This window comes from Oncorhynchus kisutch, linkage group LG21 (assembly GCF_002021735.2).
Source record: "Oncorhynchus kisutch isolate 150728-3 linkage group LG21, Okis_V2, whole genome shotgun sequence".
Taxonomy (NCBI): Eukaryota; Metazoa; Chordata; class Actinopteri; order Salmoniformes; family Salmonidae; genus Oncorhynchus; species Oncorhynchus kisutch.
In genome coordinates, this window is record NC_034194.2 from 20,027,127 (window position 1) to 20,042,319 (window position 15,193).

The 15,193-nt window shown below is 42.1% G+C and overlaps 1 protein-coding gene across 2 annotated transcripts in view; it reads right to left on the bottom strand.

Annotated features, from left to right (window-relative positions):
* itpkb (inositol-trisphosphate 3-kinase B) overlaps positions 1-15,193 on the bottom strand; it is a 48,334-nt gene that overhangs the window by 30,098 nt on the left and 3,043 nt on the right. For both annotated transcript variants that reach the window (XM_020455153.2, XM_020455152.2), the window contains exon 2: positions 13,657-14,924. In XM_020455153.2, coding sequence (XP_020310742.1) covers positions 13,657-14,793 — 1,137 coding nt within the window. In that variant the 5' untranslated portion in view covers positions 14,794-14,924. The remainder of the gene's footprint in view (positions 1-13,656; positions 14,925-15,193) is intronic.

A 15,193-nucleotide genomic window follows, 5' to 3' on the forward strand; every position in this document is an offset into this window, starting at 1 on the left:
CAAAAGCTGGACTGAAGTCTAATAAAACAGCTCCCACAATCTTTTTATCATCAATTTCAATTCCAATTCCAGTGGATGTGTAGTGTCAGCATGAATGTAGGCCATTCATGCCTACATTTGATAATCTTGCCAATGAAAAAATAATTTAAATAATTGACAACATCAGTGGGATTTGTGATGAATGAGCCATCTGAGTCAATGAATGATGGAGCTGAGATTGCCTTTTTCCCTAAATTTAATTTAAGGTGCTCCAAAGCTTTGTACTGCCATTCTTTATATAATTTATACATTTTTCATAGTATAGATTCTTCTTCTTTTTATTCAGTTTAGTCACATGTTTTCTCAATTTGCAGTCCGTTTGCCAATCGGTTGTGCAGCCATCATTTTTTTTTCTCCAATTCCTCAATACATGGGAATTTAACCGTTTTTACAGTCATTAATGGGTGCGTGCTTATTAGTAACTGGAATAAGCAATTTCATAAACGTGTCAAGTGGAGCATCTGGTTGCTCCTCATTACACACCACAAACCAACAAATATTATTTACATTAGCAACATAGGAATCACTACATAACATACCTCTTATACATTATATTAGACCCAGCCTTTGGAACTTTGGTTTTCCTACATCCGATGGATTTGGATACTACTTTAAAGCAAATTTCTGCAGCAATAGTAAAGATGTGATCAATACATGTTGATGATTTAATTAATGTGCTGTTTGTAACTACACTGGTAAGTTGACTGATAGCCTGAACCAGGTTGCAGGCACTGCTTACAGTTTGAAGCTTTCTTGAGTGGGCAGCTTGATGAAAGGCATTCAATATTTAAATCACCCAGAAAGTATACCACATATATCACATACATTAACATAAGCATTTCACACATTATCCAGCTACTGACTGTTAGCACTTGGTGATCTGTAGGAGCTTCCCACAAGAAACATATTTAACAATGATATCTTACCTAGCTTGGTGACTGGGGGCATTTTTGCTTACTTTTTGTTGTTCTAAATAGAGACAGCTAGAAGGGCCATGGGTCATATTGGATTGTGTAGAAATGCAGGAAATTAGCTTTAGATTCCCCCCAACAATACCCAAGAAGACTCGAGGCTGTGATCACTGCCAAAGGTCCTTCAGGTACTGAGTAAAAGGTCTGAATACTTATGTAAATCTGATCTGTTTTTTTCTATTTAATACATTTGCAACCATTTCTTTGTCATTATGGGTTATTGTTTAATCAATTTTAGAATAAGGCTGTAATGTAACCAAATATGGAAAAAGTCAAGCGGTCTGAATACTTTCCGAATGCACCGTATCTAGTTAAATAAAGGTTAAATAAAAAATCATTTAAAAAATGCCCTCCCCACTTCTAAAACCAAAGTTGCGCCCCTGTCAAAATGTATTTGTTATCAATGTCTTGGCTTCAAACTGGTGGCAGTTGTGAAAAAAGTCAGTAGTGGAAGAGTTTATTTAAAATTATGTCCGTGTTGATTAGATGTTTTCATCATTAATTAGGCTATTTTCTCTTGAACCATATGGTCTATCTACTAGAAACTCAAGGACAATATGGACACAGATAAAAAAAATCTAAAATCCTATTTATGAATCTTTTTCAAGTATAAATTACCAAAATTACGATATATCGCTATAGATTTTTCTGTTAATTACCAGAATTACAGAAGATTATGGTAACTTGAGTAAATTACCGGTAGCTTTACAACCCTCATCCTAGCACAGCAGGCAAGCAGCATTAATTTTGTTCGGGAGATAGTAGATGTAGATAGTTGTTGTTCAAAGTAGATTTAGCTCATTTCATTCAGGGCCTTTGACTTGTGCTTCCAAATACATACACTGTGCCCTTTGTTCCTCAATCACATCCTCAGTACAGAAAGATCTGGTGATTTGTAGTCGAGCTCATGGCATTTGGATCTTATCACTTTAATTGGGATATGAAGTGCTCCTCAATGCATCAGTCACAGTAATCTAATGGACTGGCTCAGTGATGAGAATCACATGGCCAGTGCTGGAGGTAAATAGTCAAAATAGAACATAACAAAACAAACAACACAGCAGGGCAGAGGCCACGGGCACATTCTCAGTATCACCTCTCAACAAACTTTCCACAGTCTTCATCCATCATAAAAGGCCCACAGATCCTCCCTTCTCCCCTTAATCCTGTATGACTGTGCCATCCTACTGCGAATAAACCACAGCCATGACGGGATGGGATTTGTTTACGGCCATTCTCAACATAGTCCATCCCAGTGAATACATGTCCCCAGTGAATACATGTCATACACCCTATTATACTGCAAGACATTTATTTGTAGTGAATTAACCTATGTTTTGGCATCCAGTGTATACAGGGGCCCTGACTAAATTGTTTTGGGTGTGAAACATCTTCAGCTACTCTTCTCAGGACAGCCATGGGCCAGAAGATCACTCTCTTTCTCTACCCCTCTCTCGTCCGTCCATCCCTCTATCTCCATTCCAGCCATTCTACAAGCATGTTATCAAAAGCCCCAGCGGGTTTGTTAGTTGGGGACCGGAAGAGGCAGAACTGTAATCGTGGGGAGAGCACGTAACCTCATTGCGTCGTGCTATTGTTCTGATAAAATAGACCCAGGCCGCGTTCTATATTGAGCAGGAGGAAAGGGATGCCGCTCTTCAGCGACTCCTCCACCTCATTGGTGTTGTTAAAGTTTCCACTGAGCACAGCGCCGAGCACAGGGAGGAAGTGGTTTTTAACCCCTGAAGAGGAACCTCTGTCAGAGAGACAGGAAAGTGGTGGGGGCTTGTTGGTGGCGACAGTATTTTCCACATCTGCGACAAAAAGAATTATCGGGTGACAAAAAAAGATAGATCTTGTGAAGATAAAAAGACACTTTCCACTGGCCAATAAGATCTATGTATATGTCTGTCTGACCTTTATCTGAGAAAAGTTCAGGTCCATCCAGCCACTCTTCAAACACGCAAAAGGTTTCTGTCATATTACTGTATGGTATTGATCTCACCACTCTTCTACTAAATGAGGAACGAATTCACTTAAGTATACTTTCATCTCTAATCCTCAGGTGAAAGGTTCTGAAGAATGTAATAACAGTGAACGTGTTATAACTCTGCATCCTATATACTAACCATGTGCAAAGCCTGAGAATGTGACCTAAGCTCATCCAGCTTTAGTCTTCCCACAGTAGCATCACAGCAGTAACCATACAGAAGCAGGACAGACAGACGGACAGAGACCTAGCTACACAGACAGACAGAGACCTAGCTACACAGACAGACAGAGACCTAGCTACTGGCAATGGGCCATAAACAAGGGAATCCTTTAACAGGCCTCTTCTGACATCATGCCTTCTCTTTATTATGCTGATACCCTGAGACATGTAGACATGTGGAAACGTGTAAATAACAATCCTGCAGTGAATACACGCACACAATAGACTAGACTAGAGGACTCAATGTCCTACTTTGGTCCCATGCTGGGTAAATGACTTGCTTCAATGTAATGAGAATTGTTTGATGCACACCATTGCTGTTCCTTCAATAACAGTGAGATTTAGACATTCCAGTGAGCTAGCACCAGGGATAAGATTAATCTACTATATCTACAGATGTAGGATCTTAATTTGATCACCTTGTTGTCAGGAAAGGCTAACTTGTAGTGTATTCACATTTTAAAAAGGTTTATAAAGTTTGTAATTTCCACTTCAACATTTCAGACAAAAAATGTATCAATCCCTTTAAAAATGTCCATTGATTATAATCCACACAATAATCCACATTTCCTGTTGCTGCAGGATTATTTTCCTGCTACGAGAAACCGGTCAAATTAAGATCCTGTATCTGTATAGTATACTGTGCTAGTAAGATGGGAGGTGGTTTATAGACATAAAACTCAAGGAGAGGCTGTGAATCAACTTCTATGAATCACCTTAAAGGAAGACATCTATGCAGAGAGCATCAAAGCAACACCTCTCTGCTTATTTACTAGAGTTCAACATGTCACTGTAGGTAATTGTGTGGCAGGCAGCATCAGCTATACAAGGGGATCCAACAGGTTTAGCAATTCTAAACACAAGGTTGTTGATTGAGTGGCAATTACTCACAAACCATTCATAACACAACGGGCATAGATATAGAACTAGTAAGGAATCTCCACTACTATAAGTAGAGTACAACCGCCAACACGCCACTTGAGAAATGCAATTGTCGTTCTCTCTCGACAGAGTGAGATAGCAAACAAAAACACTGATTAGGAGTCCACTGATACTTTCCCTTTAGTGGGTACCCAACCAGCCAGGCTAAGCTCTCTGCTCTGCCATGGAGTATTAGGGTCAGCCTCATACAACCTAAAAGAGGGGGAATGTAAAAATTGTTGCACTTCCTGTCTCATGCATAAGAAAGCGGGTCCCTCCCTCCTAGCAGCACTTCTCTCTCTCTCTCTTACACACGCACACACACACAGGCACAAGCACACACACACGCACACAGGCACAAGCACACACACACACGCACACAGAACCCAGCTGTTTGAAGCAGGCCTCGCTTGACGTCACATGGTCTCCCAGGCAACAGGCTACCACAGGGGTGTTACTTTTTCCATTGCTCTGAACCCTCAAGATCCTTCACCTAAATTAAAGTTCGCTTTTGGGGTATATGTGTGTGTGTGAAATGTGTGTGTGCGTATTTGGTTCACATCACTGCTGACGTCCCTCTCACTGAGTTCAAGGGAAAGCACAACAACAATAATATAAAAAAGGTGTCAATCTCTCTCATTAGAACTCGTCTGAAGTGTTACCCAGCTGTGTTGAGTGAGTGTCACCATTCTGCACCATAACACATCACATCCTGTTGCCCAGGCACCACAACAGCATGTCCAGCCATGTGGTTGTGATAAGCCCCCTTCATCCTTCCTGTTGGAGACAGGAAGCTGCCATCACTAAATGCAGCCTTATTAGCTACCCAGCCCTTTAAACTGCCATCCCATGCATCATCAACAACAAGAACAACAACAAACTGCAAAAACAACAGATAACGCTCCATGGGGTTTCCAATGGGGAACCCCTGAATCTTCAGTCTTCCTGAGTCTGGCCATGCAGGACTATCCCTGGACTTGACGTGAACTTCAATTCACAGAAAAATATAAAGCCGGATGTTAGAAAAAAACAACTGGCCACAGCCCAAGACAAAGATATCATTCAAATATGTATATATTCTATCACGTGAGTAATAATATTTTAGATAGATAATTCGGACAACAGGGAGCTAGTTGGACTGCAACAGTCAGTCCAACTAATGACTAATGTTATTGAACCACCGCACAACTTTTTGACAACGCTAGAGAAACACCTGACTGCACCACATTGTAGACAGCAGCTCCCCTGGGCACTTGTTATTGTGCCTGTTGCAACAGGCAACCGCAAGCCTGCATCATCTGCACTGCAGTTCTAGCAAGGCTACACTGTGCTGTAGCGCGCAGGGCTCTTCCCTCCTCTGGTCGACACAGGAAAAGGAGACACCACCGTGACATGGTTCCAGATGGGTGTCACAGTGCCCGCAGCCCAGAGAACCCCTTCCTAATAAGCTCAATAACCCATGACAAAGAACTTGGCTAAAGCATTAGATTTGCATCCAGACTATAAAAAGCCATCTGAATGCTTGATAATATAAACAATAGAGCTATAATGACTATTTAGTAACAAATATATAATAGGCCATATATACGGTACCAGTCAAAAGTTTGGACAAACCTACTATATCAAGGCAAAGGGTGGCTACTTAGAAGAATCTCAAATATAAAATATTTTTTATACCAAATTATTACATATATGTTATTTCATAGTTTTGATGTCTTCACTATTATTCTACAAAGTAGAAAATAGTAAAAAATAAAGAAAAACCCTAGAATGAGGTATGTCCAAACTTTTGACTGATACTGTTTAGTGATAAACTTGCTTTATTTTTGTTGTTGGGATTGGGAAACCTCATTGGAGGCAGAGCAGACGGCTCCTGACTAAAGAGGCATCTTACAATAGGTTTGGTGCATAGCCACGGGAAGTAGTTCGGGGTCGGGGGTGCTGCGATTTTATTTGCGGGGGAGGGGGGAAGGTGGCTTGCGACAAATAATTTTCTCCCCACAAAATATATATTTTTATTGATGAAATAGTGCAGTGCAGCTGCCTTAGCTTCACAAGTAATCAGATACGTAGTGCTGGGGGAGCGTGAGGGAGCATTACATTTTTTGGGGAAAAAATTCTAAATCAATTCTATTTAATTACCACAAATTTCATGAAAAACGATACAATGACAAACCAAATAAATATGTAGACTACAGCAGCCTAGAGGTAGGTAAATAGTGGTTTCTTCCCTTCCTTATGGTGAATTATGAATAACTGTAGGCTACATGTGTGCAATGCAGAGGCCCATTGGAGGCTTGACAACTTCAGAACGTATAGAAAAAAAGAAGGAAAAATCACCTGTCTGACTTGATGTTTATAAAACTCCACCGATCTGCTCTTGCGCAGTGGAACCCAGAACGATATGTGACCATTTGGTTACAGCTGCACCATTCTGCAGAGGACACGCAAACCAGAGTGCCCACTGTAAAGCCCAAGTTGCTGTAGCTCTGCTTTGTATCTTTAACCTATATTGACTATTGGTTGAGACCGTTAAGGTAGGCTATGTCAGGGTGTGAAATTGAAAATATGAATTGGGCCGAGTTGGAGGTAATAATGTTTTTAGGTTCTAGTTTATTGAGATGCATGAATACACCACACCAAAAGCTTGATTTTATTGTCATGCCTGTTTCCGCTCTTCCTCCCCCTGGCGCTTGAGGGCACCAGGCTCCTGAGGATTACGCAATCGACTCACCATCAGTACGCACCCCTGCCTATCCCTGTCATGGGCATCTGCACTCATTGGACTCAGCTCTATTACTTGTGTTATTGCCTTCCCTATATCTGTCTGTTCCCTAGCTCTGATCCCTGCTTCGGGATTGATGTTTGTCTTACCCGTGTACTGACGCTGCTCCTGTCGTGTTCTTTGTCAGGTTCCTGAATAAATGTTTGACTCCCCGTACTTGCATCTCCTGTCCGGCATCGGTCCTTACAGAATCCCAAAGCCATCACACGAAGCATCGGGGAGTACTGGCATTCCGGTTGGTGGAGACGTTGGTTCTGGGTCGCCGCAGATGGAACCGGGGGTGCCCATCCAGCTCGTCGGGCTTCCACGCACTAGCTGGCTCGAGAGGTTTCCTTGCCCCGGTTGGCTCGGAAGGCGCCCATCCCATGTCGGGCCTCAGCCGGATCGCCAGGTCTTGTTCGCCCTGCCGGCTCGTCAGACTGTCACGTCTCCGTCGGATCATCGGGCTTCCACGTTGCAGAGGGATCGACAGGCGTTCATGCCTCAGTCGGATCGTCAGGCTCCCATGCCTCAGTCGACTCGCCAGACTCCCACACCCCTGCCAGTTCGTCAGGAGTTTACCCCCAGCCGGCTTGCCCAGCGCCCATGTCTCGGCCGGCTCCCCCAGGTGGGACGCTAGGGGGGGTGGGGTACTGTCACGCCTGTTCCCGCTCTTCCCCCCCCTGACGCTCGAGGGCGCCAGGCTCCCCAGGATTACGCAATCAAGCCACCATCAGTATGCACACCTGCCTTTCCCCGTCACGCGCATCTGCGCTCATTGGACTTAGCTGAACTCTATTACTTGTGTTATTGCCTTCCCTATATCTGTCTGTTCCCTAGCTCTGTTCCCTGCTTCGGGATTGATGTTTGTCATATGTCCTTGTTTAACCGTGTGCTGACACTGCTCCTGTCATGTTCTTTGTCTGTTCCTGAATAAACGTTTGACTCCCCGTACCTGCTTCTCCTGTCCGGCTGTGGTCTTTACATTTTATGGCTGTTTTAAAACAAATTTTCTTGCAATTCTACGTAGTAATGATTTATGGTCACTACTTATGTTCATCCATTGATTTGATGATTAAATATCTGCAAATAAATTATATGAATTCATAGTTCAGCTCTCTGTTTTCTTTTATTCTGTAATCGGGTATATTGTAACCATGTGTTCAAGCTAATCAAATCAAAGTTTATATAATGCAGTCCTTTTAGAACCACGATGGGTGCTCCAATCGTGTAAAATAACACTCATCAAGATCTGTTGCCTCCACCTAATAGCCCTCATCACTTATTATTATTAACATTATTATTATCATTATTACAGAAGATAATCACTTCTCACAATGGTGCTCGTTTAGTAAAGTTAGATCAAAGCTGAAGCAATGTCTCGCAAGATCACATTACGATTAATTAGAATTTAATATAACAGAACGGAACAGCATAGCAGGCCTATAACATTACTGTTCCACCAAAACACTGCATTTCTAATGACATTTTAGGATGGTTAGCTGAAGCTGAATAGTCCCCAAATGATCACGTGCCAAAACTCAGAGCCACTATGCAGGATATACATTATGCTTTGATTGAAACAAAATACAAGAACGTTTAATAGTTTGTTAACATCATCTGCTCTAATTCGATCATGAAACAGTAATTCAAGAAGATCGAAATGCATGAAACTGATTGAGATCAATCAGCATCAGTTTGGCATGCAGATGCAGTTTCACCGGTAAAACGTAAATCATTATCATTCATGATTGACAGTGATGATGGCCTATTTTGAAATTAGGTATGCCTAACTTGGTGTTGGAGGGTACTAAAAACACTGTGCCTTCGGAAAGTATTCACACCCCTTGACGTTTTCCAAGTTTTGTTACATTACAGCCTTATTCTAAAATGGATTAAATACATTTTCCCTCAGCAATCTACACACACTACCCCATAATGACAAAGCAAAACAGGTTTTTAGAATGTTTTGCTATGCACTGTATAACATTTTCTTGAGACAATATGTGTGAGCATTGGCAGACGTTGCAATTGGAAGATGCATTTTATACATGTTTTCTACAGGGCTCTCCAACCCTGTTCCTGGAGAGCTACCATCCTGTAGGTTTTCATTCCAACCCTAATCTAGCGCACCTGATTCTAATAATTAGCTGGTTTATCAAATGAATCGGGTTAGTTCCAACTGGGGTTGGGAGTGAAATTCTACAGGACGTTAGCACGCCAGGAACAGGGTTGGGGAGCCGTGATAGGTTATTCAATAGGCTGTCGGTACAAACGTTGATTGAAGAAATGATGACGTCATTTACATATATTTTGCGCTCCATCATCTAAACAAATAGATCTTACTTGCAGCTGTGTAGTTCTAAGGTAGGTCTGTAGCCAGTGGTGTCTGTATGCTGCCCACTGGTTTCATCCATCTAAACAAAGCCAAAATGCAACCGTACAAGAGGTCGACCGATTATGATTTTTCAATGCCGATACCGATTATTGGGGGACCCCCAAAAAAAGCCGATACCTATTAATCTGACAATTTTTTTATTTAAATTTGTAATAATGACAATTACAACAATACTGAATGAAAACTTATTTTAACTTAATATAATACATCAATAAAATCAATTTAGCCTCGAATAAATAATGAAACATGTTCAATTTGGTGTTGGAGAAGAAAGTAAAAGTACAATATGTGCCATATAAAAAAAGCTAACGTTTAAGTTCCTTGCTCAGAACATGGGAACATATGAAAGCTGGTGGTTCCTTTAAACATGAGACTTCAATATTCCAAGATAAGAGGTTTTAGGTTATAGTTTATATTGTATTTATAGGACTATTTCTCTCTATATGATTTGTATTTCATATACCTTTGACTATTGGATGTTCTTATAGGCACTTTAGTATTGCCAGTGGAACAGTATAGCCTCCGTCCCTCTCCTCGCCCCTACCTGGGCTCGAACCAGGAACACATCGACAACAGCCACCCTCGAAGCAGCGTTACCTATGCAGAGCAAGGGAAACAACTACTCCAAGTCTCAGAGCGAGTGACATTTGAAACGCTATTTGCGCGCACCCCGCTAACTAGCTAGCCATTACACATCGGTTACACCAGCCTAATCTCGGGAGTTGATAGGCTTGAAGTCATAAACAACTCAATGCTTAAAGCATTGCGAAGAGCTGCTGGCTATTTGAATAAATGCTTACGAGCCTGCTGCTGCCTACCATCGCTCAGTCAGACTGCTCTATCAAATATCAAATCATAAACTTAATTATAACATAATAACACACAGAAATATGAGCCTTTGGTCATTAATATGGTCGAATCCAGAAACGATCATTTCAAAAACAAAACGTTTATTATTTCAGTGAAATACGGAACCGTTCGGTATTTTATCTAACGGGTGGCATCCCTAAGTCTAAATATTGCTGTTCCTTCAATGTTATGTCATAATTAATTAGTTCGCAACGAGCCAGGCGGCCCAAACTGTTGCAAATACCCTGACTCGGCGTGCAATGAACGCAAGAGAAGTGACACAATTTCACCTGGTTAATATTGCCTGCTAACCTGGATTTCTTTTAGATAAATATGCAGGTTTAAAAATATATACTTCTGTGTATTGATTTTAAGAAAGGCATTGATGTTTATGGTTAGGTACAGTCGTGCAACGATTGTGCTTTTTTTTAGCAAATTCGCTTTTATTAAATCATCCCCCGTTTGGCGAAGTTGGCTGTCTTTGTTAGGAAGAAATAGTCTTCACACAGTTCGCAACGAGCCAGGCGGCCCAAACTGCTGCATATACCCTGACTCTGTTGCAAGAGAAGTGACACAATTTACCTAGTTAAAGGAAATTCATGTTAGCAGGCAATATTAACTAAATATGCAGGTTTAAAAATATATACTTGTGTATTGATTTTAAAAAGAAAGGCATTGATGTTTATGGTTAGGTACACATTGGAGCAATAGTCCTTTTTTGTGAATGCGCACCTCATCGATTATATGCAACGCAGGACATGCTATATATATATATATATACAGTGCCTTGCGAAAGTATTCGGCCCCCTAGAACTTTGCGACCTTTTGCCACATTTCAGGCTTCAAACATAAAGATATAAAACTGTATTTTTTTGTGAAGAATCAACAACAAGTGGGACACAATCATGAAGTGGAACGACATTTATTGGATATTTCAAACTTTTTTAACAAATCAAAAACTGAAAAATTGGGCGTGCAAAATTATTAATTAAATTATATCATTCAAGTATTCGGCCCCCTTGAACTTTGCGACCTTTTTCAGATTTTCTATATGAATAGACTTGCTAGAGTTCCAAAATGCAGCATTTTGACATTCACTCTGCATCCTCTGTGACTTTATGATCTTGACCCAAACATTTATCTAAGTTTTCATTTATTCAAGTTTTTATGTTATTACCGATTGATTTTAAAGTTGGAAAAAAAAAACTGTCCCTCATTCCAAGGTCAACCTTGTTACATGAACTGAACTCTCGTTTTAATATGGTGAAACTATTCCTTTTTAAATATTTGTTTTTCAAAAGAAACATTGAACATCTAATAGTCAAATCACAGTATAAAAGCAGGTGAGCTGGTTCTACTCTTTTTGGACATTTTCTGGTGTTTTGTGGTGGAAACCTGAGCGGTTTGAACATAACACAGTAATCCTGTTACCCATAGATAAGAAAGGCTAGAAATGTTTTAACGATCAACATTTTGTTGTGACGCTTGCATTCAATTGCCCATCCCTGTTGCACAAAATAAGCTTCCATTTCCCCTGTCACAGGGGGATTTATGGTTGATTTAAGAGGAACTAGTCAAACCTGTTATGGTCAACTTTAATTGGCACTTAATAGGCAGTTACTATAGTATATATTTTTTGACCTCTTGAGATGGGAACGTGCTTTTTATGACTGAATGTTAAAATGAGGTGAAATAAAGCAACAAAAACAATCTCAAAAAGTTACACTACTCCAAAGGCACCTAATTGGTGAAAAGACCCACATATAACTAATTCCTTATAAGAGAATACTGTGAAAAGTAAGTATAAACTATAGCCAATAGACTCCAGAAACCTACTATTTATACCCAGTTAACTTGAACTAATTGGAAAGTAGCAAAAAATGGCATTATAAAATAAAATATGCCCTTTCCAGCTGGGTCAATTTCTCCTGTCTGCACTCCAAACACCTTAACCACCAATCTGAGTTCACTGCAATATATCAATTACAGATCAGTGTATCATTAAGGTCAAGATAATATCGCTCAATAATAAGCAGAAGTCTCCTGGGTAATGGTTCTGCCATCTATCATCATCAAGTAGCTTGCTAAGTGTATTTTCTCTTTTTCTGGGATTCACACTTTCCTCAGACATAGGCCAGTAAAAGAGGACTGCCTCCCTGTCATGGATACATAAAAGCAACACATTCCTCTCCAAAGCAAATCAATTACAGTGTAAACAGCCTTCACAAAACCAGCACAGTTCCATTCACTTAACTTCAAGGCTATCTGGGCCATCTAGGCCTTGCGGCTGTGCTCTGCATTCATATATTTATTTTGTTTGCTATGGTCAGCCCAGATGGGCACAATGAAGTGTTTTCTCCCTCTGATTTACTTGTTTATCCCAGACAAGACATCACATGGATCTCCTGGCACACGTACAGCATGTGGAGCACATTATCCTCATCCTGCCACTTTAGTCTGCCACTGGAGGCCTGTGTCTGTGTGTGTGCTCCAGCTGCAACCCAGCAACACAACACTGTGATGGCGGTAATCAGTGACGCATCTCAGACATAAGGTCAGAGTCAGACGTAGACAGGCCAAGGAGGTTTTAATGAGATGACAAATTCTCACAGATGATTTCCGAGGTATATTGTAATTAATATCTCAGACCACCCAGCGGTAGCACACTCACCACTAATGACATTTATTGGTCCTAACACTTAGGGTAAGCAAATCCTGGTGCATTGTTTTAAAGCAAACTCTTCCCTTAACGTACAGATGTAAGATCTTAAATTGATCATCCTGTTGTTGCAAGAAATTTCCTGAACAGTAGGAAATGCCAACTTGTAATGTATTTTAGGTTTAAAAGGCTTCTAAAGTTTGTAATTTCCCCTAAATATTTCAGACTTTATTTGCCCTAACTGAAAATGTGTCAACACCCACAAAAATGGCCATTAATTATAATCCACACAATCATTTGCATTTCCTGTTGCTACAGGATTATTTTCCTGCTGTGAGAAACTGGTCATATGAAGATCCTACACCTGTATACACATCCCCTCATATATAAACCACGCCAGAAGCCTTCTCTTTGAAGAACGTCCAACAGCGGTCAGAGTCTCTGAGGTTGACAACGGGACACAGAAGTACCTTTGTTAGTGAGAATGTCAACCGTTATTCAGGGAGGAAGCGGATCGGTTTGTTGCAAGAGCACCGTGTGACAAAGAACTTGAGGAAGAGAGGCCCTCTAGCAAACTTACAAGTTAATTTAGAGATGGGAGTGTCACGGACCTACATATGTCACTTAAATGTGTCGAAACAGAATTTCCCAATTACCTAAAAAGCTTTCTTAAAACTTGAATTATTAACTTCAGTCCCTATTTCATTGAACAATAAACCAAATGTTTTGGGTAAAATTTGATTTCTATCTATCTACCCATTCAATGTGAAAGAGAAGATACATTGATTAGTGACAGACTAAATAATGAATGAGTTTGTTCCTTAATAAAAATGAGTTACTCACAGCTTTCTGCTGGGTGTTAAGGAGGGCAGGTGACAGTCCCTCGGCTCTCTCCGGGTCGCTGGAGATGTCGTCCTCTGATTCCTCCCAGGAGGAGGAGAAGCCTGTGGAAGAGGCTGAGGAGGAGGACAGCTTCCTCAGGGCTCGGGATGATCTGGGGCTGTGCTGGGGCTCGCTGCTCAGATCACAGCCTTCTCCCTGGGCCTCCATCCCGTGGTCCGTTACTATGACGGCTGGGATGGTGGTCCCCACCTCTGGGCAGCTCCCCTCTCTGTCAGCCCATGCCGAGGCTGCTTGCAGCTGGGTTTCCATTGGCTCCGTTCCTGCCTTTGTCAGGCAGGTCTGGGCCCTCTCGACAGGGTGCTCACTGTCACTGCCTGCCAAGAAGCTGCCAATCCTCAGTGAACTTGGGGAGTGACTGCTTGCTGAACTGTCAGCTTGGGACCAAGTTCCTGCTGATTTCTTCACAAGCAGACTTCCCTGTTCTGTATTTGGGTCAGCCGTGCTATTTTCTATTCTGCCATTCCCCGTTACTCCCTGCTCCGAGCGGAGACACAATTTCCCATTCTGGAGTTCCTTGGGAATGCTTGGAGAGCAGTCTCTCTGTGGGGGGTTGAGTTTGGGCACCTGTGTGGGCTGACTGGCCTGGGAGGCTGGGCCGGTTCTGCGCGGGGCCCTAGGACTGCGCTGGATCTCAGCGTTCTGAACCTGGGTGCGCAGGCCAGAGATCTGGGCCTCGAACAGACCCACCTTCTTGTTGACCTCCACATTCAGGAGCTCCCGGTGGATCTGCAGGAGCTGCACTGTGCGCTTCACCTCCCCGTTTGGGGCCTCATCATCTCCGTTGCTGCTGAGTCGGCGGACACGGTTGCCCACAATCACCCCCAGGGTATCAGGGTGGCGGCAAGGGGAGCGGGCCCTGGGGCTGCTGGGGCCTGGAGAGGGGGGAAAGACGAAGGAGCCCCCAGGGGAGCCAGGACTCAGGCTGCCAGGGCTGTAGGGGCCCCCAGTCACCAGGAGTTGGCAGTAGGTGGAGCGGTCTGGCACAGGGAGCACAGGCCTCCCAGTCCGAGGGCTGCTCTCACTCTTCAGATTGTTGCTATTCATCATAATCAGACTGCTCAGGGCATAAGCAGCCATAGTATCAGACTCGTACTGTCAGTATGTTCTCCCATCTAGCTCTAGTCCTGGTTGGTGCTCTGGCATCTACACACCACCATAGCATTTGGTGGGGTATGTGAAAAGAGAGGTGGAATTTCCTGCTGAATCTTCTATGGAGGAGAGTTGTTGGAGAGGAAAAACAAAACATAGTCAGTAAAAGCTTCAATAAAGGCTGAAATTATATGATGTGCATTTTAATGAGAATAAAGCTTATTTCCCACACTGTGGAGTGTGGACTAATGAGTGTGTAGCTTTCATTTTGTTCTAAAAATATGACCCAGCAAATCCCTCACAAAGGTAGCATTCCTTCCCAAGGCAAGGCAGATTACTTGCCTATACAAGAAACAAATCAATGTTGCATGAAATAGTAATGTGTTTG